Source organism: Ranitomeya variabilis, chromosome 2 (assembly GCF_051348905.1).
Source record: "Ranitomeya variabilis isolate aRanVar5 chromosome 2, aRanVar5.hap1, whole genome shotgun sequence".
NCBI lineage: Eukaryota > Metazoa > Chordata > Amphibia > Anura > Dendrobatidae > Ranitomeya > Ranitomeya variabilis.
The window spans coordinates 1,073,200,477-1,073,227,866 of record NC_135233.1 but is presented as its reverse complement, the minus strand read 5'-3'; the positions used below and the strand labels follow the sequence as shown (position 1 = coordinate 1,073,227,866).

Genomic DNA, 27,390 nt, shown 5'->3' with positions numbered 1-27,390 from the left:
TCCAAAAATTCCTGTGAAGCAACTGAAGGGTTAATAAACTTTTTGAATGTGGTTTTGAGCACCTTGAGGGGTGCAGTTTTTAGAATGGTGTCACTTTTGGGCATTTTCTGTCATATAGACCCCTCAAAGTCACTTCAAGTGTGAGGTGGTCCGTAAAAAAAATGGTTTTGCAAATTTTGTTGCAAAAATGAGAAATCGCTGGTCAACTTTTAACCCTTATAACTCCCTAACAAAAAAAAATTATGTTTCCAAAATTGTGCTGATGTAAAGCAGACATGTGGGAAATGTTGTTTATTAACTATATTATGAGATATAACTCTCTAATTTAAGGGCATAAAAACTAAAATTTTGAAAATTGCTAAATTTTCATAATTTTCGACAAATTTTTGTTTTTTTCACAAATAAATGCAAGTCATATCGAAGAAGTTTTACCACAATCATGAAATACAATATGTCACGAGAAAACATTGTCAGAATCACCAGGATCCGTTGAAGCGTTTTAGAGTTATGACCTCATAAAGTGACAGTGGTCAGAATTCTAAAAATTGGCCCTGTCACTTAGGTGAAAACAGGCTTCGGGGTGAAGGGGTTAATGGTAAGTTTAAAAAACAATGCACTGAAAAGTAGCTTAATAACAATAGATTCCGTGTTTGGTGTGGGATCTGGTATAAATAATCCATCATTGTTAGGAACTTGCAGCAACTCTGGCATTAAAAATCTTAAATGTATTTACCACTTTTAAGATTAGCAATAAAAGTCACATTTTAATTCATCCCTTGGGTAATTTGGTAACATGTATCTACTCTTTTGAAAAGGGAGTGTGTCAGGAAAATATGACTCATTTTTCATGCATATTGTGCATTCTGCTCCATCTCCTTAGTTTGTAAAATAACATGCTGCCCTTCCCCCCTTTCATTTCTCCAGGCATACAGCTGCATTGTGTAATTCTACCCTCTTTCCCCCTCCCTCAGGAATGTGGCTTATGACCAGCAAAATCCGGTCTGCCTGTGGCATATGTTCTTTTGTCTAATCAAACTAGAATATAATAATGCAGATTATGCATAGAGGCAGTAAATTAAATTTTTGGGATCTACATCTACAGCTATTCACCACAGCGTTTGGCGACTTCTGCGACCACTAGAATCCAAGAAACTAATTTCTACCTGACTGTGCCAGACAGACATGGCCTGTTTGGAATTAAATGAAAGATGATTTTGTAAGAAAACATATGATACTTCTGTCAACACGCCGTGAGCCCCACAGCCAGAGTTATGGCTCTCATAAGTTTTTAGTAACTTTGGCTCCTGACCCAATATTGATTTTTATGTAGAATGAGGAGCTGGTGGCAGCAAAGTGTTCTGGGGTATTGGGGAGACCCTGGCAGTATGGGAACTGAGGTTTTATGTGTGTATTTCCTGCCTGAGACTGGGAATATACATACCGCCCTCACTGCAGAGTGCCCAATAGCCAGTACATGGCAAGGCAGCTTTTCTGGTGACTACTTATCCTAGGTGTAGTTCCTTGACTGACCTGAGGCTAAGGAGGGCACCAGAGAGCTGCAAGTTCCAAAACTGGAACTGATGGTGGAGACAAAAGTTGTGGGTAGGTATATGACCCATGACCACTAATAAGTAGTAAATTTGTGACAACTGGTGGGATATAATAAATCCCTGACAACTGGGGGCAACCAAACAAGCCCAGTTCATGACAAGGTGTATACAATAATTAGTTGAATATGCCATAAAAATTACTGACCCTTTCATCCTTTGTTGATGGGAAAATTGGCAGTGTATCAAATAGTTATTTTCCTCACTGTATATAGAGCAGATATTTAATGGGGTTTTCTTTGCATTGAAAAAAATGGCAAAAATGTTTTGACTTTTTCCGAACAGAAGACACTCTATACTTTACAATATTACTTATTGTGAAAAGCCAAAAGACCTCCAAGAAGATGTTCAATTGTCTTTTGCAGCGTTTTGCCATTGTTCATCTTCATTATTCTGTGGAGTGAAAAAACTATCAAATTACAATAGTGTATCGCCCAGAGCAGGGTACTCAGGTCGCCAGGCAGTGTTGGATTCTGGGAGGTCACGGGGATGGCATCCGTGCCTGGTGCGTGTGCTCCGGGGACAGTGAAACAGGGATTTTAAAAATTAAAAAAAAAAAGTTTGTGACATCAGTTGGAGTGTTCGCTGTAATATGGCCGTCACTGCAGATGATCCCTGATGATAATAAAATAATGTAACAATTAACCTGATTATAAGTAAACAATAACATTGACTGAGTCATGGATTACAGCCCAAAACCACTTCTGATTGGTTGGATCGTCCCTGAGTGCAGCTGCAGGGCACACAGGCCATAATATAACATTCACTGCACTGGCTGTTTTAGGTGGCTTCTTGCCAAGGCTCGATGAATGGGGTCTCCTCTCTGGTTTATGAGCCCTTACAAGAGTTCTTGTAGTAGAAGAAAGCATATCAGTTACTGAAATCTCACATTAGTCCATGTGGGCACAACTTCTTCAAAGTGTTTAACAACATTACATACTTATTAATCCTAATACTCTATGAGAATACTTTATAAATCATTTTGGTAGTGAGATGGGGTTTGTCCCTGTGTGCTATGCTGTGATCTGCGTAAAATAGGAATGCTAGGCAACTTCCTATAACTCTTTGAACCTACCACAGGTATGACAGGTTCACTGCTGACTGTGGGCAAGTTTTTTGATTTTTCGGGATGCAAAGTGTCAGTAGTTGGCATCAGCTGTTTGTAGCTGTCAGAACGGTTTGTTGACTATGGTAACTACCGTTGTGGGAACAACATCACTGGAACTGCCACTGCGTTATCGACTTTTATCCAAGAATTGGGGAATTCACCTAGGACAATGCAAATCTTTGTGTCAGTCTTTTCTATTAGCTGAGGACCTTCCTTAGTCTCCACTCTTTCATGTAATTGTGCTGAACATACTTTCAGATTGTCTCTTGATACGGCAATAAACTTTTTTCCGCTGTCTTTGGAAATGATACGCAGTTTGCTGTTGTCATAGTTAGACAGTTGAATAGTGTAAGGCTGGGTTTCCCATTGGTCATCTAACTTGTGGTTTCTTCTCTTTTTCTTTAACACTTGTTCGCCTGGCAGTAAGGGGGTTGCCACAGCACATCGATTAAAGTCTCTTTCCTGTTTTTGCCTAGCTTGAGCAATACTTTCTTCCACAAATTGCTGAACTTTTTGATACTGCAATTGTCTTTCTATGTTACAATCAGTGTCTAATTGGCTGGATATGGTTTCAGGAGTTAGGACTCCCATTTCCAGGTCAATGGGGAGTTTACCTGGCCATGCATGCATCAAGTAAGCTGCGGCATATCTTGTTGAGCTGGTTGGGATATAATTGTACATTTCATTCAAATCAGGCAATTTCTCAAGCCATTGGTTCCTTTCTTCTAGTGGTAGGATCTGCAATAAATTGATTACCAGATGATTCAATTTTTCGCAAAGACCATTGCCTTGTGGGTGGTATGGCGTTGTTCTGATATTTTTACATCCATGTATTGAGCGAAATTCTTGGATGACTTCTGCTTCGAATGCTGTACCTGTGTCTATCAGGACTTGATCTGGGTTGCCATGGGGTCTGCAGAAATACTCTTGGAATGCCATTGTAGCTGTAATTGCTTTTTTTGTCTTTCACTGCAATGACCACTAGAAAATGGGAATAGTGATTCACTATTGTTAAGGCATAGGTATACCCTTTTTGGCTTGGGGAGAGTTGCACATGGTCTAAGGCCACTAGCTCCAGAGGTTGTTTGGCGATGATGGGCTGCAAGGTGGCCCTTTGACTGGTGGAATTCTTTCTTCTAAGATTACATGGGCCACATTCCCTACATCACTGTTCAATGGACCGTTTCATACCTGTCCAGAAGAAGAGTTCGCATATCACAACTTGTAGCTTTTTCCAACCAAAGTGACCTGCTTGATTGTGGTGAGCTTCTAAGACCATGGGCATGTCTTTCCTTGGGACCACGAACTGCCAAACCAGTTCATGGGTAAGTGGGTTAATAGCTCTTTGGACCAACTTACCTTCAAAAGTAAACAGCTTCTTTATCTCTTTCCACAACTGTTGGACATCTGCAGGCGCATCAGGAGCTGGAGATGAATTTGCTTCACCAAGGAGTTCTTTGACAATACAATCACTGCTCTGCATCTCTGCCCAAGCATGGTGGGGTAGTGGATTAAGAGAAACTTCTTGAATGGCAAGACTTCTCCTTGTCACGCAGTTAGAGTATTGGGAGGTATAATGGCGGTGGAGTGCCGGCATCTCTATCTCTTCCTGGTCCGCCAGATCTTCTTCTGAGTCAGGGGAATTTAGCATATGGGACAAGGCATCGGCCTTAGCATTTTTAGTGCCAGCTCAGTATTTAATGACAAACTTATAGTTGGATAACAAAGCCATATTTGTTCTAAGGCTGTCTCTAAATGGGTCAGCGGTATGGTGTCTGTATAGATGGTAAGTTTAGATGAGGCCACATAGTGCTTGAACCTCTCAGTCACTGCCCAAACGATAGCCAAGAATTCTAACTTGAAGGAGCTATAGTTGGCAGAGTTCCTCTAAGTAGGACGAAGCTTCCGACTCGCATAAGCAATTACTTTAACTTTACCCTGCTGCTCTTGAGATAGGACAGCTATTAACCCAGTATTGCTAGCATCAGTGTTCAGGATAAAAGGTCGATCATAGTCTGGATAAGCTAAGATCTCTTCTCCGGTGAGCTCTTGCTTAAGGCTTTTCAACATCTCATCCAATCTAGCATCCCACTCGGAGGACTCTTACTTCTGGCCTTTTTGGGTTGGCCAACTAGAAGGTCTTGAAGGAGGCTGCCAAGGTAGTAAAGTCTTTATTAAAGCATCTGTAGTATTCCACTAGCCTTAGGAATTGTCTGACCTCTTGGTTGTTGTTGGGTACCTGCCAGTCTATGGTGACAGTCACTTTGTCTGGGTCAGGTGCTACTCCCTCTACACTCACGACATGACCTAAATTCTTTACTTTGGGCTTTAGTAGATAACATTTGAATGGTTTTACCATTAAGCCAAAGTTGTATAATGCCTCAAAGACCTTTGCCAGGTGTTGCAGGTGTTCTTCGTAGGTCCGTGAATATACAATGACATCATCCATGTGCAATAGTGGAGCGCCCCCACACCGCCGCAGGGCCGAGGGGTACCCGGAGCCGGGCCTCTAGTTCTCAGTCTCGGGGTTGTCACGGTGGCTAGACCCGGTCCGTGGCCCTGTCCGTCAGTGGGGGAAGTCCGGTGTAATAGGTGGTAGTAATGGTAGCGATGGAGCGGTGCAGTTGTGGGGTGTAAGTCGCGGTAAATAACGAGGACACCAGGTTGCAGTCTCTTTACCTCTTTACTGGAGATCTCTGAGTCCTCAGTCCAGAACACGGTTCACCAGGCTACGCAAGTCCGGCCGGTCCAATGGCACCTCCAGAGTTCTCCTCTCAGGTGGAAATCTGTGCCTTCCTTCTAGCGCTATGTGTTGTAGTCCTTCCCTGCTGTGCTCACGGAAAGTAACCCCACAACGGTTGTGTCTGTTTCTTAAGTTCCCTCACAACTCGATTTGATGTTCCTCTGTAATCCACCCCTTCCCTGTATTCAGGTTGGAGTGGCACCCGTTTGTCAGGTAGGCCTGGAGTTCTTCCGGGACCCTAGAGTCGCCCCTCTCCCGCAATTGCCCCCCAAGACTTCATAGGTGATATGTGGTAGACAGCCCGCCTGAGACCGACTGTCCTGCCGCTGTTTGGAGTATGGCTTGAAGCTGTATTCTAATCCACTCCCTCGGCGTTCCGGCCACCGGTATTGCGCCTCAGCAGGGTGCTGCCTCTTTCAACAAAACCCCTGCTGGTATTCTCCTTCTGCTTGATCTCGTTTCTCACTCAGCACAATCTATCTCGCTTCTAGTCCTTTCTTGAGTCCCGCCGCTTCCAGGAGCCTGCGCGGACCCGTTACGTTCTTTCAATGCCAAGCCTCTGCCAGGATCCCACCCCTGGCAGAGACCCTACAGTCTCTCCCTTCACAACACCCCCTGCCACAGGGTGTTGCTCCGTTCAATCCCGTCAGCGTTCTCTACTAACTTCCTGCCTGACCCCCAATTTACCCACTATGGTGGGGAGTGGCCTAATGAATAGCACCCTTAGCTCCCCCCGGAGGCCCAGCTGTGAAACATATTGGTGTCTGTGATACCTGATTGGAGGAACTCCTTCGGTGCCATCGAACGTACCATGGCTCCCCTTAGCGGCGAAGCCACAGCACTGCAACGACCAGGACTCTGGGGCGCTGCAATAGCACAGTCTCAAAGTTTTTATGTCCAAAGCAACATTGTATAAGTCTCTGAAATGTTCTGGGAGCATTGCATAATCTGAAAGGCATGCAATTAAATTCACATAGCCCCACAGGAGTAGTGAACCCAGTTTTTTGTTTGTCCAACTCAGCAAAGGAAATTGCTGTCATGTCGGACGCTGTTCAGACCAGGTCATCTGATAGACAGCGGTAGTTCCACTTTTGACCACTATTTGCTCATTGGCGTCGGCTAGATTTTGTCTAGCTGTTCCGGGGTTAATTTACCTGATCCTCGGATTGGAGGCTGGGCCATGCCCATTGCCTTTTTATAGTTCTCCTGATCATTGGGTGTCGCCGATTATAGCTTCTGTCTTGCGCATTTGTTATCTTGGTCTGGAGTGGAGAGCTGGTCGTTGGAGTATCGTTGCTGGTGGTGTATTTTCCCTTGTCTTATTTACTCCTTCCTATATTTGTGTTTATTTTGCCCTGCACATTTATAGTGTATTCCTGAGTGACTGCAGCGTGATGTATATTTTCCTTTATCCTAGTCTGTGCTAACTGTGGGTACTGGTGTACTGCATTCACTGGGTGGAGGGTTGAGGTTTCTAGCTCAGGGTTGTATCAGGAGGCAGGGTGAGGTTCGAGGCCTGAACATGCACACCATCAGTGTAAACTTCAGGTAGAGGGCCAGTCAGTATTTCCCTAGTCTTAGGGAAATTGCAGGGGCCCGGGTTACAAGCTCTCGCCCACCTAGTCTCTCCGTGACATTATAATCGGCCAACATTATTTCCATGGATCCCATGATTTCCATAAACCGCCAGTTGAGGGCGCTGTTCCTACAGGTCACTGAGTTGAGGGGGGCAGTGTAGCAACAGGGAATAGCAGTATCTAATGTGCAAGCCGTTGTTACAGATAAAGTTGCTGAACCTAAGTATCCGTTGCCTGAAAAATTTTCTGGGGAACGCAGTAAATTTGTTACTTTTCGTGAGGCTTGCAAACTATATTTTCGGATGCGTCCGACTTCCTCCGGTAATGAGGCTCAGTGTGTGGGCCTGGTGTTGTCATTATTAAGCCCCAAGCATTAAGATCCCCAAGCATGGGCATTTTCTTTGCCATCTGATTCTACTGCATTTGACTCTGTGGAGAGTTTTTTTTCTGCACTTGGAAACATCTACGAGCCTGACAGAATGGCTCTAGCAGAATCTAAGATACGCACTATTTGCCAGGGGGAGCGAGTAGCAGAGGATTACTGTTCTGAATTCTGCCGCTGGGCAGTCGACACTCAGTGGAATGATTCCCCGCTGCGGAGTCATTTTATTCATGGAGTTTCTGACAGGGTTATAAAAGCCCTCCTGATGTACGAGACTCCTACTTCACTAGATTCCGCTATGAGTCTTGTTATCCGTATTGATCGCCGTTTGCGTCTGGGAGAGCATGTGACGTCATCTGTGGGAGGAGGTTTGGGTTTCCGTGAGGTTGCTGCAGGTGAGCCCACAGAACCTATGCAAATCACAGGGGTATCACATGTTAAGCATCAGGCTTCTGTACATGGGAGGCAGGGAGCCTGCTTTTTCTGCGGTAAAACTGGTCATTTTATTAATATCTGTCCTCTGCTGTCAAAGAAAAATGCAACGGCGGAAAGACTTCTAAACTCAGAGGGTGTGAAGGAGTCCAATATGAGCTTGTGTATGTCCTCCATGATGGTATCTCAGTGCATGCTCCCTGCCAAGGTTGTTGTTGCTGGCAGAGAGCTGCCAATCACTGTTTTTGTGGATAGTGGTTCTGCCACAAATCTCATTGATGAGGAGTTTGCGCGCACTGCTGGTTTTAGGATCGAAAAACTGCCTCATCCTATCCGAGTGGTCGCTATCAATTCTGCTCCTCTCCCACAGGGGGAGATTACTGAGTTTGTGTCTGAGATTAAACTCCACATTGGGGTTCTTCATTCTGAGCAGGTTACATGTAAGGTGCTCAAGAGTCTTCTGGCACCATTGGTTCTGGGTTTTCCATGGTTGTCTACACACAACCCGGTGATAGACTGGAAAACTCAGGACATAATTCAGTGGAGCGAGTTCTGCCAGGAGAATTGCCTGGCCACATGTGTGTTTGCTGTGACTTCAAGTGTCCCTGAGTCACTTCTGGATTTTGTGGATGTGTTCTCTGAGAAGGGTTGATCAGAGTTGCCACCACATCGTCCCTATGACTGTACTATCAGGTTTAAACCAGGGGCTAAATTGCCCAAAGCAAGGATGTTTAACATCTCCGGTCCGGAGAGATAAGCGCTAAAGGATTACATTGCTGAAAGTTTGAGCAAAGGGCACATCAGGCCTTCATCCTCTCCGGTGGCAGCAGGGTTCTTCTTCGTTAAGAAGAAAGATGGTGGACTACAGCCGTGTCTGGATTTTCAGGAGTTAAATCAGATTACAGTTCGTGATCCAAAGCCTATGCCATTGATACCGGATTTGTTCAACCAGGTGGCAGGGGCTAAGTGGTTTACCAAGCTTGACCTCAGGGGGGCGTATAACCTCATAAGAGTCCGTCAAGGTGATGAGTGGAAGATGGCTTTTAATACCCCTGGGGGTCATTTTGAAAATTTGGTGATGCCATTTGGGTTGACAAACGCACCTGCAGTGTTTCAGCATTTCATAAATGATGTGTTCTCGCATGTTTTGGGGAAATTCATTATGTGTACCTTGATGACATCCTCATATATTCTTGCGACCGTGACACTCATTTAGATCATGTCAGGCAGGTGTTACAGCTTCTCAGAGAGAATAAGCTGTATGCAAAACTGGAGAAATGTGTGTTTTCGGTACAGGAGTTGCCTTTCTTGGGCTATATCGTGTCTGCCTCTGGTTTTAAAATGGACGCCGCTAAGGTGCAGGCGGTGCTGCATTGGGAACATCCTGATAACTTGAAAGCACTTCAGCGGTTCTGGGTTTTCTAACTACTATAGGAAATTTATCAAGGATTTTTCCACCATTGCTAAACCGCTAACTGACATGACTAAAAAGGGTACCAATTTCTCCGTTTGGCCAGAGGCTGCTGTGTGCGCATTCGAATCTCTTAAAAACAGGTTTGTTTCGGCCCCCATTCTGGTGCAGCCAGATGTATCGAAACCTTTTGTGGTGGAAGTCGATGCATCTGAGGTTGGTGTGGGGGTGGTGCTGTCACAAGGCTCATCCTTGAGCAGTTTGCGTCCGTGCGCCTATTTTTCCAAGAAATTGTTGCCCGCCGAACGTAACTACGATATCGGCAACAGAGAGTTGTTGGCAATCATATTGGCCTTTGAGGAATGGTGACACTTCTTGGAGGGGTCGATTCATCAGGTCACTGTTGTTACCGACCATAAGAATTTGCTTTATTTGGAGTCTGCCAAGCGTCTGTCTCCCAGGCAGGCTCACTGGGCATTGTTTTTCATGCGGTTCAATTTTGTTGTCACCTACAGACCGGGGTCTAAAAACACTAGGGCAGATGCTCTGTCCAGGTGTTTTCCGGGGGGAGAACCTCGGGAGGTTCCAGTACCCATCCTCCAAAAGGGTGTTGTGGTTTCGGCTCTCACTACCGAGGTGGAGGCTGAGATTGCCGAGGCTCAGGAGGAGGTACCATCTGAGCTACCTATCAACAAATCTTTTGTACCGCTTCATCTCCGCTTAAAGGTTTTGGATGAGCATTATGATGCTGTCCTGGCTGGCCACCCAGGGGTTAGAGGTACCTTGGAGTTGGTGTCACGTCGGTTTTGGTGGCCCAAGATCCGACAGAACGTGGTCTCATACGTGTCAGCTTGTACCACGTGCGCTAGGGCTTAGACGCCTCGCTCCCGTCCTGTTGGCACACTACTTCCTCTTGAGGTACCTAGTAAGCCATGGACGGAAATCTCCATGGATTTCATCACTGATTTGCCCTCATCAGCTGGGAACACGGTCATCTTGGTGATTGTTGATCGGTTCTCAAAAATGTCGCACTTTGTGTCTTTGCCTTCGTTGCCTAACGCTAAGACTCTGGTGCAGGTATTTGTGCAGGAGGTGGTCAAACTTCATGGGGTTCCGTCTGACATCGTGTCTGATTGGGGGTCTCAGTTTGTGGCAAAATTTTGGAAAGCATTTTGCTCACGGCTGGGGATCAAGTTGTCTCATTCTTCGGCGTTTCATCCTCAGTCAAATGGTCAGACTGAGCGTATGAACCAAAATTTGGAACAGTACTTACGCTGCTTTGTCTCTGATAATCAGGAGGAGTGGTCTACCTTTCTTCCTTTGGCTGAGTTTGCCATCAATAATCATCGCCAGGAGTCATCTGGGGAGTCTCCTTTTTTGTGTTTACGGGCTACATCCTCAATTTTGTACTTTGAGTCAAAGGGGTTCTTCCGGCTTTCCGGAGGAGGACCGCTTAGGAGCACAATTGTCGTCAGTCTGGAGGAGAGTTAAACAGCGCCTGTTGAGTGTGGGTGCCAGGTAAAAACGTGTGGCTGACAGTAGGCGTGTGCCAGGTCCGGACCTGAGTGTGAATGACTGGGTGTGGTTATCCACAAAAAACATAAGACTCAAAATTCCGTCCCTTAAATTGGGTCCACGGTTTATTGGTCCATTTAGGGTCACCGCCATCATTAACCCAGTAGCGTACCGACTGGAGCTCCCTACGGTGTATAAGATACACAACGTGTTCCACAGGTCTCTTCTGAAGAGGGTGGTGGGTTCTGTGGACGCGGCGCCTATGCCATCTCCAGTCTTGGTGGATGGTAACCTGGAATTTGAAGTCTCCAAGGTGGTTGACTCTCGTGTAGTGCGCCGCACTTTACAGTACTTGGTACACTGGCATGGTTATGGGCCTGAGGAGAGATCCTGGGTACCAGCCTCAGACATTCATGCTGATCGGCTGATCAGGTATTTTCATAGTCGTCATCCGGACAAGCCGGGTCCTATAAGCTGTGAGGGCTCTGGGGTCCCTCGTAGAAGGCGGGGTACTGTCATGTCGGACGCTGTTCAGACCAGGTCATCCGACAGACAGCGGTAGTTCCACTTTTGACCACTATTTGCTCATTGGCGTCGGCTAGATTTTGTCCAGCTGTTCCGGGGTTAATTTACCTGATCCTCGGATTGGAGGCTGGGCCATGCCCATTGCCTTTTTATAGTTCTCCTGATCATTGGGTGTCGCCGATTATAGCTTCTGTCTTGCGCATTTGTTATCTTGGTCTGGAGTGGAGAGCTGGTCGTTGGAGTATCGTTGCTGGTGGTGTATTTTCCCTTGTCTTATTTACTCCTACATATATTTGTGTTTATTTTGCCCTGCACATTTATAGTGTATTCCTGAGTGACTGCAGCGTGATGTACATTTTCCTTTATCCTTGTCTGTGCTAACTGTGGGTACTGGTGTATTGCATTCACTGGGTGGTGGGTGGAGGTTTCTAGCTCAGAGTTGTATCAGGAGGCAGGGTGAGGTTCGAGGCCTGAACTTGCACACCATCAGTGTAAACTTCAGGTAGAAGGCCAGTCAGTATTTCCCTAGTCTTAGGGAAATTATAGGGGCCCGGGTTATAAGCTCTCTCCCACCTAGTCTCTCCGTGACACTTGCCAGTGCCCACCGGTTAAGTCCAGAGCGGAGAAGTACCTAGACGATTTTAATGCTGCTAGGGACTCCTCTAAGCATGGTAAGGGGTATGCATCTTTGTGAGTAATTTTGTTAATTTCTCTGTAATCTACACACACATGCGCATGGTACATCTTTCTTTTTGACTAACACCAGGGGAGCCACCCAAGAACTGCAGCCATCCCTCATTTCCCCTGCTTGTTTCATTTCTTTTAGCATACTTTTTGCACTGATAATGAGCTGGAGGTATGGGACGATACCTTTTTTTCATAGGTGGGTAATCTCCTGCGGGAATATTATATTGAACCCTTTTTACCTGCCCAAAATCCAAAGGATGCTTACTGAAAACCCTTTCGTACTCTTGTACTACTCGATATATTCCATTTTTCTGATGTGCAGTAGTGAAGTCAGTGCCAACATGCTTCTTTTGCAACCAGTCCTCCATCTAAATAAGAGACAGATCCAAGGGTTCTACAGCCTGAATATCATTGTTGCTGGCTATGAATAGTTTGGCTATGGTTGCATAACGAGGTAAGCGAGCTTCCTCCTCCCTACAGATCAGAACACATTCTGGTACCCTGCACTTTTTAGCATCAACAATCCACCTGGCTGTCATCACAGTAGGTCTGCTATCTGAATAGACTGGTTCAAGCAGAGCCTGGTAGTCCCGGCCTCTGATGCCTATGGCTGCTCTACACCAGATGAGAGTCTCACTCCTGGGGGGGAAGCATAGTGGAGTTGGGATCACTCACCCTTATGCTACCAATCTCCCCATCAGTTATCTTCCCCTGCTGTTGCTGCACGAGGGACTTGATTTCTTTATTAAGGGCATGCTGCTCTTCGTAATGAGCCAACAAGGCTATGTCTTGCAAAATGGTGATGACCTCACTTAATCAATTTTTAATTACATTTGTGCTCAATGTTATGGTGGAATTATGCTCCCCTTTTTCGACATTCACTACCATGAGACCTTGAGCTTTGAGCTCCACACTGCCTACCTTAATGATAACCTCTTTGTACTTCACCTGTGTCAGAGGTTGACCAAAACTTGCTATTAATGACAAGTCACCATCAGGGAGTCTGGAGAAATCAGCATCAGCCCAATATCTCTGGTACAGTGTGTGGGGCATTGTGGTTACCTGTTTATCAGTGTCCAGGAGGGCGGTGAAGGGGATACCATCAATTACAATGGGTATGAGCGGATGTACTCAAACATGCTTGTTTCTTCAGTTAGGTGGACCAGATTGTATTACTCCCGGGGGTTGGTCCCTGCCCCCAGGGGTCACCCATTTAAAGGACATTCTCATTCGATATGATCAACCTTATCACACTGTTTGCAGATGGGTCTTCCGGAGGTTTCAAATGGATCAGTAGATCTCCTACCAGTGTGGGTCAGTCAATGCTGCTGTTGTGGCATCCTCTTCGGCCATCACCATGGTAGATCATCCAGGCTCTAGGCTAATTGGATCCTCTCTGTGGAGGAACAGGTCTGGAGAGTCTGAACAGTTTTACATAAAGCAGCCACACTTTTAGTCAGTTCCTGTGTAAGAAGGAAGATCGGGCCACAGGTAACTGTACCAAGCCAGGTCCAAAACTGTTGAGGCTGCCTGTTATGGCAGAGGTTTTCAGAGGTTTCAGCAAAGTCTGCAAACACAAAAAACCAGCTCATAGGGCAGTGGTAACTAGGCTGACCGTATACCTGATCCTAGCACAACAACTAGCAGTAGCCGGGGAACGTACCTACATTGATTCTAGACGTCTCGCACCAGCCGGAGAACTAACTAACCCTATAAGGGAAAATAAGACCTTTCTTGCCTCCAGAGAAAAGACCCCAAAGTTGAATACAAGCCCCCAACAAATAATAACGGTGAGGTAAGAAGAAAAGACAAACGTAAGAATGAACTAGGTTTTAGCAAAGAGAGGCCCACTTACTAATAGCAGAATATAGGAAGATGACTTATACGGTCAGCAAAAAACCCTATCAAAATATCCACGCTGAATATTCAAGAACCCCCGAACCGACTAACGGTGTGGGGGGAGAATATCAGCCCCCTAGAGCTTCCAGCAATATCAGGAATCACATTTTGTACAAGCTGGACAAAAATTAGAACAATGCAAAATAAACAAAAATAAGGAAGCAGGACTTAGCTTATCTTGCAAAGAACCAGGACCAGCAGACAGGAGCAAACAGAAATGAACTGATTACAACGATGCCAGGCACCAGACTAAGAATCCAGGAAGTTTAAATAGCAACACCCCTGGCCTAACGAACCAGGTGGGTACCAAGCTGGGGAAAGACAATCCCAGAGCCATACCACTAGAGACCACAAGAGGGAGCCAAGAAGTATAGTTCACAACAGTACCCCCCCTTTAAGGAGTGGTCACCGAACCCTCACCAAGACCACCAGGGCGATCAGGATGAGCAGCGTGAAAGGCACGAACCAAATCGGCCGCATGAACATCAGAGGCGACCACCCAGGAATTATCCTCCTGACCATAGCCCTTCCATTTGACCAGATACTGAAGCCTCCGTCTAGAGAGACGAGAATCCAAGATCTTCTCCACCACATACTCCAACTCGCCCTCAACCAACACCGGAGCAGGAGGCTCAACAGAAGGAACCACAGGCACAACGTACCGCCGCAACAAAGACCTATGGAACACTTTGTGAATGGCAAACGACACCGGAAGATCCAAACAAAAGGAAACTGGATTAAGGATTTCCAAAATCTTATAAGGACCGATGAAGCGAGGCTTGAATTTAGGAGAGGAGACCTTCATAGGAACAAACCGAGAAGACAGCCATACCAAGTCCCCAACACGAAGTCGGGGACCCACACCGCGGCGGCGGTTGGCAAAACGCTGAGCCTTCTCCTGTGACAACTTTAAGTTGTCCACCACATGACTCCAAATCCGCTGCAACCTATCCACCACAGAATCCACCCCAGGACAGTCAGAAGGCTCAACATGTCCCGAGGAAAAACGAGGATGAAAACCAGAGTTGCAGAAAAATGGCGAAACCAAAGTAGCGGAACTAGCCCGATTATTAAGGGCAAACTCAGCCAATGGCAAGAAGGTCACCCAATCATCCTGATCCGCAGAAACAAAACATCTCAAATAAGCCTCCAGTGTCTGATTAGTTCGCTCCGTTTGGCCATTAGTCTGAGGATGAAAGGCAGACGAAAACGACAAATCAATGCCCATCTTAGCACAAGAGGATCGCCAGAACCTGGACACAAACTGGGATCCTCTGTCAGACACGATATTCTCAGGAATGCCGTGCAAACGAACCACATTCTGAAAGAACAAAGGAACCAGATCGGAAGAAGAAGGCAACTTAGGCAAGGGTACCAAATGGACCATCTTGGAAAAACGATCACACACCACCCAGATGACAGACATTGCTTGAGACACCGGAAGATCTGAAATGAAATCCATGGAAATGTGTGTCCAAGGCCTCTTCGGGACAGGCAAGGGCAAAAGCAACCCGCTGGCATGAGAACAGCAAGGCTTAGCCCGAGCACAAGTCCCACAGGACTGCACAAATGACCGCACATCCCGTGACAAGGAAGGCCACCAAAAGGACCTAGCTACCAAATCTCTGGTGCCAAAAATCCCCGGATGCCCTGCCAACACCGAGGAATGAACCTCGGAAATAACTCTGCTGGTCCATTTATCAGGAACAAACAGTCTGTCAGGTGGACAAGAGTCAGGTCTACCAGCCTGAAATCTCTGCAACACACGTCGCAAATCAGGAGAAATGGCCGACAAGATTACTCCCTCTTTAAGAATACCAGCTGGCTCTGAGACTCCAGGAGAGTCAGGCACAAAGCTCCTAGAAAGAGCAACAGCCTTCACATTCTTTGAACCAGGCAGGTACGAGACCACAAAGTCAAAACAGGAGAAAAACAATGACCAACGAGCCTGTCTAGGATTCAGGCGCTTAGCAGACTCGAGATACATCAGATTTTTGTGATCAGTCAAGACCACCACACGATGCTTAGCACCCTCGAGCCAATGACGCCACTCCTCAAATGCCCACTTCATGGCCAACAACTCCCGATTCCCAACATCATAGTTCCGCTCAGCAGGTGAAAACTTCCTAGAAAAAAAAGCACATGGTCTCATTACAGAGCAACCAGAGCCTCTCTGCGACAAAACAGCCCCTGCACTGATCTCAGAAGCATCCACTTCAACCTGAAAGGGAAGTGAGACATCAGGCTGACACAAAACAGACGCCGAAGTAAACCGGCGCTTCAGCTCCTGGAAAGCCTCCATGGCTGCAGGAGCCAAATTGGCAACATCAGAACCTTTCTTGGTCATATCCGTCAAAGGTTTAACAACGCTAGAAAAGTTAGCGATAAAACGACGGTAGAAGTTAGCAAAACCCAAGAACTTCTGAAGACTCTTAACAGACGTGGGTTGAGTCCAATCATGAATAGCTCGGACCTTGACTGGGTCCATCTCCACAGCAGAAGGGGAGAAAATAAAACCCAAAAAGGGAACCTTCTGCACTCCAAAGAGACACTTTGAGCCCTTCACAAACAAAGCATTATCACGCAAAACCTGAAACACCATCCTGACCTGCTTTACATGAGAGTCCCAATCATCAGAAAAAAACAGAATATCATCCAAATAAACAATCATAAATTTATCCAGATACTTCCGGAAGATGTCATGCATAAAGGACTGAAACACTGAAGGAGCATTAGAGAGCCCAAAAGGCATCACCAAGTACTCAAAATGACCTTCGGGCATATTAAATGCAGTTTTCCATTCATCTCCCTGCTTAATGCGCACAAGGTTGTACGCACCACGAAGATCTATCTTGGTGAACCACCTGGCACCCTTAATCCGGGCAAACAAATCCGACAATAGAGGCAAAGGATACTGAAATTTAACAGTGATTTTATTCAGAAGCCGATAGTCTATACAAGGTCTCAAAGATCCGTCCTTCTTGGCCACAAAAAAGAATCCCGCACCAAGAGGGGAAGAGGATGGACGAATATGCCCCTTCTCCAAAGACTCCTTGATATAAGAACGCATTGCGGCATGCTCAGGTACAGACAGATTAAATAATCTTCCCTTAGGAAATTTACTACCCGGAATCAAATCTATAGCGCAGTCACAGTCCCTATGAGGAGGAAGAACACTGGACCTGGACTCACTGAATACATCCTGATAGTCAAACAAATACTCAGGAACTTCTGAAGGAGTAGAGGAAGCAATAGACACCGGCGGGGAATCGCAATGAATTCCCTGACAGCCCCAACTTGACACAGACATAGCCCTCCAATCCAAAACTGGATTATGGGTCTGTAACCATGGCTGACCTAAAACGACCAAATCATGCATTTTATGCAGAACAAGAAAACAAATCACCTCCCTATGTTCAGGAGTCGTGCACATGGTCACTTGTGTCCAAAACTGCGGTTTATTTTCCGCCAACGGCATAGCATCAATTCCTCTAAGAGGGATAGGATTTTCTAAAGGCTCCAGAACAAAACCACAGCGCTTGGCAAACGACAAGTCCATAAGACTCAGGGCAGCACCTGAATCCACAAACGCCATAACAGGGTAGGAAGACAATGAGCAAATTAAAGTCACAGGCAAAATAAATTTAGGTTGCAAATTACCAATGGCGACAGGACTAACAACCTTTGTTAGGCGTTTAGAGCATGCTGATATAACATGTGTAGAATCACCACAATAAAAACATAACCCATTCTGACGTCTATGATTTTGCCGTTCGGTTCTAGTCAGGATTCTATCACATTGCATTGAGACAGGTGTCCGTTCAGACAACACCGCCAGAGGACCAGCGGATTTGCGCTCCCGCAAACGCCGGTCAATCTGAATGGCTAGCGCCATAGAATCATTCAGACCTGTAGGAATGGAGAAACCCACCATCACATTCTTAATAGCTTCAGAAAGGCCATTTCTGAAATTTGCGGCCAGAGCACACTCATTCCACTGAGTAAGCACGGACCATTTCCGAAATTTTTGGCAATACACTTCAGCTTCATCCTGGCCCTGAGAGATAGCCAGCAAAGCTTTTTCTGCCTGAATTTCAAGATTGGGCTCCTCATAAAGCAATCCGAGCGCCAGAAAAAACGCATCAACATTTGCCAATGCCGGATCTCCTGGTGCCAACGAGAAATCCCAATCCTGAGGGTCGCCACGCAAGAAGGAGATAACAATTTTAACTTGCTGAGCTGAGTCTCCAGACGAACGAGGTCTCAAAGATAGGAACAATTTACAATTATTCCTAAAATTCCTAAATTTAAATCGATCTCCAGAGAACAGCTCAGGAATAGGAATCTTAGGTTCTGACATAGGACTACTAGTAACAAAATCCTGAATGCTCTGCACCCGTGCAGCAAGCTGATCCACACTAGTAATCAATATGTGGTTCCATTTTCATGCCATGACTAAGACCTGATGGTCGAAACGCGTCGGCGTTGACCACCTGGGACCCCCATCTCTCCTTTTTGCAAATGTTTGCATTTTAAAGTGTTTCTAATAAATTGACTTTTAGAAGATCCATGCTGGAGATTTTTTTTATTTTTTTTTCTTTTTCATTGCTGACACTAGTAATCAGAGTCTGGACATTCATGTCTGCAGCAAGGCTTCAAGCCACTCAGAGAAAAAGGGGAGGAAGAAAAAAAAAAAACTCAGAACTTCTTTTCTTTTACTCCCACTTCTGCAATGCATTAACTATTCACTAGGCCTGGCATACTGTTATGACCCCAATGGCAGAGGGTCTCAGAGGTTTCGGCAAAGTCTGCAAACACAAAAAACCAGCTCATAGGGCAGTGGTAACTAGGCTGACCGTATACCTGATCCTAGCACAACAACTAGCAGTAGCCGGGGAACGTACCTACGTTGATTTTAGACGTCTCGTGCCAGCCGGAGAACTAACTAACCCTATAAGGGAAAATAAGACCTTTCTTGCCTCCAGAGAAAAGACCCCAAAGTTGAATACAAGCCCCCAACAAATAATAACGGTGAGGTAAGAAGAAAAGACAAACGTAAGAATGAACTAGGTTTTAGCAAAGAGAGGCCCACTTACTAATAGCAGAATATAGGAAGATGACTTATACGGTCAGCAAAAAACCCTATCAAAATATCCACGCTAAATATTCAAGAACCCCCGAACCAACTAACGGTGTGGGGGGAGAATATCAGCCCCCTAGAGCTTCCAGCAATATCAGGAATCACATTTTGTAAAAGCTGGACAAAAATTAGAACAATGCAAAATAAACAAAAATAAGGAAGCAGGACTTAGCTTATCTTGCAAAGAACCAGGACCAGCAGACAGGAGCAAACAGAAATGAACTGATTACAACGATGCCAGGCACCAGACTAAGAATCCAGGAAGTTTAAATAGCAACACCCCTGGCCTAACGAACCAGGTGGGTACCAAGCTGGGGAAAGACAATCCCAGAGCCATACCACTAGAGACCACAAGAGGGAGCCAAGAAGTATAGTTCACAACAGCTGCCTCCCTTGTTGCCTGGGGCATGGAATTATGAGCCAGACCAACCTCATGACCTGGGTAGGAGGTGCCAGATAAAAGCAAAAGTGCGCACAGCAGAGGGCAAATTGGTGTGAACCAGCAGCATGCAGCAATGTGAGCAGTGTGCTCCGTCCCCTGCATATCGGCGCTGTGACCAGTCGTGCCTGTCCGCTCCGGCTATCTTCAGCGGGACCATTGGACAGAGAAACTCCATGCGTCCAGAGACTGTAGGGGTCGGAGCAAGGTGCTGTGCGCTCCGTGACTGTGAGTACCGCACATGGGCAGAAAGGAGAAAGCCAAGTGCCAGACAGACACACGCGGCCTGCCTCGCCAGTTGCTAGACTTCAGCCCACAATTGTTTCTGGAAGTACTGCAGCTCCTTGTACTTTGGCCACACATGTTTATGGACTAGGGGCTCAGCGGAAGGTACTGGAGACCGACCGCTGCCGCCAGAAGACGGACCATCGTTTAAAAGACCCCACCTGAGGACATCTTCCTGGATGCTGCCAGTGCTGCAACGCCTAAGGTATCACCTGTTGAGGAGGAGCACAAAGGACATGATAAGTTCCTTAACTGGACTGCAGTTGTTTCACTGACATTATTTTTGTTACCCCTTCTTTAACCATTTACCTGCGAGGAGTGAATACCCTGTTCTATTAAATTGTTACATTTGGTTTAACCTTGCTCTACCTTCTGTCTGTCACTGCATCCCGCAGCCTGCTTACACCTGTACTTGCAAGTGAAAATCTGCAGTAGAATCATCAACTTGAGTCTGAATGTACTGTACTGCAGGCACCTTGTGTCAAAACACTGCCCCCTGGTGGTGCGTAATTGCTGGGTGTTTAACTGGCTAGGTGCAGACATAGGTAGATTCTCTTAGGATATGGATGAATCTGTCCTTAAACTGAGCAAAGTCCATGTCAGGGTTTTGCAATGACATCTTGCACAGTTGAACCTTACAAGAGTCAGACAAAAGGAGCTCAATGAACTGCTCTTTCAGCATTTTCTTCTCATTTTTTACACTGTCTGGATTAATTTATTTAATGGTCTGCAGCGCCTCCTGCAGGTTAAGGGCATATTCTCTAACAGTGTCCTGTGATTTCTGTCTGCAGCTGAAAAATCACCTCTTTATTTCTGAAGCAGTTTGAGTGTCAAATGTATCCCTTAGCCTAGCAAAAATGTCTTTACAGTCATTTTATCAGTCTCTGGCCAAGATTTAACTTATCTCTGGGCACTGAGATGACTTGTAAGTATACTGACTGTCTGTTTTCTGACATAGGGTAGATTTCAAACAGGCTGCACAGCTTCTAATTGAAGTCACTTAAGGTGTACGGTTCGACTGTGTACTGTGGCATCCATGCAGCACCCGGTGTAAAGGGCATTGTTTGTGACAATACGGGATTCGCAGCTGCTGCACCTTGAAGGTCGCCGGTATTAGAAATCTTTTGCCACTAGTTAACTCTTGCAGGGGTGTGACTCACCACTCCGGCTGCTGCAGGTCGTTGCTCCTGTAAAATCCTGGGTGGCCAGGGTCTCGAGCGGTGTGTGCCAGTAATGGTCCACCCACCACAATTCCTGTCACTGCACGCACGGACTGTGACCAGGATTTCCTCTCTGCCGCAGGAACTTGAAGCAACAACAGTTCCTTAAAAATGTTAGGGTCTTTAGGCACAAGGTTTCCTGTTCGTGACGCCATGTCTTGTATCGCCCAGAGCCGGGTACTCAGGTCACCGGGCAGCGTTGGTTTCTGGGGGTCACTGGGATGGCGGTCATGCCTGGTCCCTGTGCTCCGGGGACAGTGAAGTAGGGATTAAAAATAAAAGTTAAAAATTAAAATAGAAAAAAGAGTTTGTGATGCCAGTTGGACTGTTCAGCTGTAAGATGGACGGCACTGCAGATGATCCCTGGGGGGTAGGTGATGATGGCAGTGCAGCTGTTTAACTCCCCTCCAACTCGAGCTGGCCCCCAGGGACAGTGATAGAAGTAGATGGCACAGAGTAATAAGGCAGGAGACAAGGTAAGTCACTTTACCATTTATTGAAGCCCTGATACAATTTCAGAGGATGGAATTACAACTCTCACCAGGTATTCAGTCGGCTCTGCACGATGAGAATTATCTCTCTGCTGTGTTTCAGTATAATCTCCCTGTTGCTCTAATCCCTCCTGGGACAAAGATTTCCTGGAGTTTGAAACTTCCAGTACAGCCAAGTACTCATGGTGTTTTCTCCCCCGGCAACTTGCAGCATCAATCCTACGTGAAGCAAGTGTTTGTCCTTGCAAACCTCTCACTGATTCTCTGTTGTGAAAACTACACAGCATCTCAGCTTACCTCCCAACTCTGGAAGTCTGGATGGCCTAGGGGCTGATACCCTGATCCTTCTCAGCACTGTCCCTGGAGGAAGCACATGTCTCTCCTCCCTGAACATTCTCCATTTTCTTTTCCACTGTCCCTTCACAGACTAACTACACCCCTCCCTTCCCAGTTAGGGTATCTGTGCAAAGTTCTAAGCTTCAGGCAGAGTTAGGGAGTGGGGTAAATTGTCTGTGCAATTATCCCCAGCAGAGAAGGCATAGCTCCAATCATTTGCAATAAATATATAAAATAGTGCACAAGTGACCATATTGTGGTGACAGACACAGGGGGCCACAATAGTAAAGAAAGAAAAATCACAAAAACCATCAAAAACTCTATAAAAAAAATTCCGACCATCAAAACAACACAAATATGCTTCAGGAAAACAACGCCAGAATGAAATCCTGACACGTCATCTGCATGAAAAACTCAGCTGGGTCACCTAAGATTAAAGGATGTCTTGTTCACATTTCTGATTCTGTTTTCAATGCACTGAATAATGAATAAACTAGTAGTGGTTCAAACACATTTGTCAGCAGGTTTTTGCCATGCAATCTTAGGGCAGCATAATGTAGGGGCTGAGATCCTGATTCTATTGATATATCACTTTTTAGGCCATGTGCTGTTGTTTTAATACAATCAGTGTTTTTTCAGCAGGAGGCTATCACTGCCGGACTAGCTGTCCTCGTGCCTCCTGGTTCAACCACGCCCTAGCACTGATTAGCAGCTTACTGTCGGTATACAATGCACATAGAAATCTGCTAATCACAGGTGTCTCCCATGAAGTCCACTTTGGCTCATACAATGACGGATGGTGCGATCTGACACTGATGTTCCATGAGCTTGAAGTTAACCTTTAATCTGTTTACAAATTGTTCTGGGCTCTTTTGTTACCATTTGTATTATCCGTCTCTTTGATTTGTTATCAATTTTCCTCCTGTGACCACGTCCAGGGAGGTTGGCGACAGTCCCATGGATCTTAAATTTCTGAATATTATGTGCAACTGTAGTCACAGGAACATCAAGCTGCTTGGAGATGGACTTATAACTTTTTTACCTTTAACATGTTTGTCTATAATTATCTTTCTAATCTCCTGAGACAACTCTTTCCTTCGCTTCCTCTGGTCCTCGTTGAGTGTGATACACACCATGTCACCAAACAGTACAGTGAGTATCGTAGCCCTATATACAGGCCCAGTCACTGATTCCAAGATTGTAGACACCTGTGATGCTAGTTAGTGGACACACCGTGATCTAACATGTCCCTTTTGTCACATTATTTTCAGGGGTACCATCATTTCTGTCCAGGCCTACTTCATGAGTTTTATTTTTTTTTATTCTGTGGAAGCATGGTTGAAAAGCAATGTCTGACTTTCATTTGTTCATTTTCATAGATTTTTTATTTATTATTACTTTTGTCAGATTCAAGTTATTTCTGTGATCATTGCGGGTTTTTCTGTCATTAAACGAGGGGTACCAACAATTTTGACCGAGTGCCTGGACTTGGTTAAAGCAGTCATTCTGTGCTGACATAGTCCTTATAAGCTGATTACAAAGTGTCCCGCTGCAGTAAAGTAAGCTCAGTTGGCTATAATGTAAACTGGGGGCATTTAAGGTTTGTTACAATATAAGAATATAAGAAAATGTTGAGTAATTGAGATACAAAAAGGGCTGATTCATCAGTTTTCACCAGTTTTATGGCTCAAAACTTTATGAAATGAAGCAAAGTTTTGTGTAACTCGTAGGTGTGCAAAAAGTTTTAAACTTTTGCTATTTTGATGTAAGTTTCGGCCAGTTTTGCATACTTTTTAAAAGGTGGGCAAATCTCGTCTGGGAGGAGCCGTGGATGAGCATTACCAGGAAAGCGGAGAACCTGGAGGAAACCCATGCAAACATAGGAAGAACATACAAACTCTTTTTAGTTGTTTTCCTTGGTGGGATTTGAACCCAGGACCCCAGTGCTACGAAGCAACAATTCTAAACACTGACCACCAGGTAAAAAGTATCCAGTTTTTGCTATTTCTTTATTCCCACTGTTCCCCAGAGTATTATGTTTTTACTCTAAATCCACCATATGGTTCCAGAGATATGCGTCTAATGATTTAGTTCTATTTGTCATAGTCTTTACCATTTGGGAGGTGCTCAAAAGACCCTCTAGGGTGTATCTTTAGGCTGCTCTGCATACTCATCCTGTGAGCCACACCCTATTAGTAAATACCATAAAATGTAGCATCAAATTAAAAGACCGTATTTCTGGAACCGTACAGCATATTCAAAAAAAGTAGTATTTTCAGAGGAGGAGGGGGATAAAATAAGAGAAAAAAAAGGGACACTTTTGACCTGGTGACAGGTATTCTACAAGTAGAAAAAAAAAAATTCCTGCAAGATGAGGTTATCTCTAAGGTTTATGAATATAAATCAAGAAAACATCTACAAGGTGTTTTATTCTTCCAATACAAAATGTTTACCACAGACATAGGACTAGAAATAATTAAAATACACTACAGAATAACACCTTGTACTTTGCAGCTCTCTAAGAAGTATGGACCCGTATACACCATAAAATTAGGAGAAGAGAAAGTTGTTGTCTTATGTGGTTACGATGCCGTAAAAGACGCCCTTGTCAATCATGCAGAAGAATTTTCAGGCAGACCAAAAGTGCCAATTTTTCATGAAAGGATTAAAGGACACGGTAAAGATTACAGACTAACACTTATTGTTGGATTAGTTAGATTTTCTTTCTTGTTCCTTTCTAAATAGGTTGTCTGGTTTGGAAAACCTCTGCTCATATTTTAGCTTGAAGTTCAGACGCGGTGTTGGTTAATACTGCGAAGCTCAGTGTGTGAAAATTGAGATTAAGGTTTGGCACTTGTCGTTGGCACATGGCACGGCTCATTAGAGAGTCAATAACTACTTGTAGGATTGTTATTTCCAATTGGTAGCAGTAGAGATCTAGTCCTTTTCCTCTCTGAAGAAGCAATTTGCATGTTGAATTTCCAAGAGGAATATGTACGGCTATAAGTCTCCTCAGTCTGACATGCCAGACCTCGCTTGTCACTCTCCACAAAGAGAAACATTACTCCCTAGATCCCAGTCAAATGTATTGATATTCACAGATCCGTGTGATTCCTGACAGTTTGTGATTCGATTTGCCCAAATTGTCCAAAAAAAATAAGACCCAATGTTGTTTGAGACACTGCTGAATAATCACAGAGCAGGCGAAAAACAACATAAGGCAATCACATCATGTGGTCTAGTGCAGCCACTTAGGAGGGAATTTCTCAGACAGTATAAAAGATGGGTCAGTTCCCTTACAGTGTAAGGATATCAGGTCAGAGTGCAAAGCTCATTCCACATCATAGGAACAGGAAAAGACTAATGATGAGTAACTACACTGTACTCATTGCTCAGGTTTTCCCGAGCATGCTCAGGGTGATCTCTGAGTATTTGTTAGTGTTCGGAGATTTAGTTTTCATTACGGCAGCTGAATGATTTACAGTTATCAGCCAGCTTGATTACATGTGGGGATTCCCTAGCAATCAAGCAACTCCCACATGTAATCAGGCTGGCTAATATTTGTAAATCATGCAGCTGAGGCAATGAAAACTAAATGTCCGAACACTATCAAATACTCGGAGACCACCTGAGCGAGCTCGGGAAAACCCAAGCAACGGGTATATTTGCTCATCACTAGAAAATACCACATTTCGGTTGTGCACTACTGCACTACTGTTAAAGAACATTGAATTGCAATCAATAGGAAGTGTCATGCTCCTGCAGTGCAGTATAGCACAACCTTCACCAGGGGGAGCTGGTGAGGGAACTGAGGTTGTACACACAAAGTAGCACCACAGAGCAGCAGCACAGGTGCCACCAAGTGGTGAGAGAGTGGTCAGACAAGCCGAGTCAAAAACCAGTCAGGAGCAGAAGTACCAGAGGTCGCAGCAGTATGGGTGGTCAGGGACAAGCCAGGGGGTTCAGCAACGGTCAGAAGCGGATAAGACAAAGACAGAAGCGAGTCCGAATGCAAGCCAAGTCAAAACCAGGGAATGAAACAAACTGACTTTCCTCCCATACTAAATACTAAGATTACCTGCTCATCTTGCTCAACTTCTTAAAAAACTGCTACTTTCCTGACCTGGAGTCCAAGGAGGATACAATAGTTAAATGTCCAAATTCCAAAACACTCCAGTGGTAATTTCTTGAAAAATAATCTCACTCCAAAGAGACAGTTCAATGATCATGACAGAATTTTATAATCCATGAGTATCTATAACTCTTGGGTAAAGAGGAAAATGTTAGTAGCCATTTGTATGCCTCTTATTTTTCCCGTGTTGTATTACATGTCCCCAGGAGTTATTTTTGCTTTTGATGATAACTGGAAAGTGATGAGACGATTTACTCTATCGACACTTCGGGATTTTGGAATGGGGAAAGAAACCATCGAAAACAAGATTTCTGAAGAAAGTGATTTTCTGGTAAAGAAGTTCAAATCTTTCAAAGGTTGGTGATTGCTTCCATCAAACCTTATTTGTGTTCTCATGCGTGAAAAATATAATTACTATAATTTTTAATGGTATCATATGCTGGACTAGGATGCTTCTGAAGGTTTGATAATTGGCTAAGGTGTATCCTTAACCCTGCTGTTCTGTTCGGGTCATAGTGACCCGAACAGACTTTTTGCGGCCCTGTAGATTTTTTTCTGTAAGTCTATAAAACTTGAGACTCCTTGACTTTTCCTCATTTGGGGGGACCTACCTATGAGTATTTTTTTTTTTTTTTTCGTTTACTTTTTGCTACACGCAAAAAGTTACACTTGTTGTGTTCGGGTCATAGTGACCCGACATCGTTTTTTCCAGCTGTGAGGCCATATTTTCAGTGAAATAAAGGAGTTATAACCTCAGTTGGGTCTATTTATTGCATCTACTATTGTATATCAATTGATTTTTTTCCTAAATTATTTCAATGGGGTCGTACGCGCGCTCTACCGGGGGTATGCATTGAGATCTGCGCACCATAAAAATGGCTTTATATTGATTATTTTTGGTGCGCAGTCTATTCTAAAATGTAGAGTGCATCCGGAGAGATCACTAGGTGTGCACTACACGTGTATATTATGCGCAGAACGGACTGCTCAGAACGCGCTGTCTAAGACGTTTTTTTTTTGTAAATCTGAGCTGTAAAGTCTTGCAAATAATTTTTTTTGGCTAAGTAAGTCTGTCTTCCTGGCTTATCTGCTTGTTTTCAGAAGTTTTCAAAATGTTTGATTTGATTGTTTTGATTTTTTTTTTTTTTACAAAAATATGTGTATTTTTCTATTTTTGTTTTGCTCATTGATCTGTTTTTTCAGAATAAAAACAAAAAAAAAATATTTCTAGTTCATTTTTCTTTTTTTTTACTACCAAACATGTTCACAAACAGTCTAGTAAGCAAAAAGTATAAAAAAAATGGAGTTAGAGTGTCTAAAATCAAGGTTTAAGATAAGCCGGGTCATAGTGACCCGGAACACTACAAGTGTATAGTAAATGCGAACAAAACAGCAGGGTTAACATGTATTTGCTTGGCTGCCTACACATACTTGGACCCGTTGAAGCGTGCAATACGCGAA

The 27,390-nt window shown here is 44.7% G+C and overlaps 1 protein-coding gene across 2 annotated transcripts in view; it reads left to right on the top strand.

Moving 5' to 3' along the window:
- LOC143808683 (cytochrome P450 2K1-like) overlaps positions 1 to 27,390 on the top strand; it is a 72,795-nt gene that overhangs the window by 22,196 nt on the left and 23,209 nt on the right. For both annotated transcript variants that reach the window (XM_077291591.1, XM_077291592.1), the window contains exons 3-4: positions 24,312 to 24,474; positions 26,136 to 26,285. In XM_077291591.1, the coding sequence (XP_077147706.1) occupies positions 24,312 to 24,474; positions 26,136 to 26,285 (313 nt within the window). The remainder of the gene's footprint in view (positions 1 to 24,311; positions 24,475 to 26,135; positions 26,286 to 27,390) is intronic.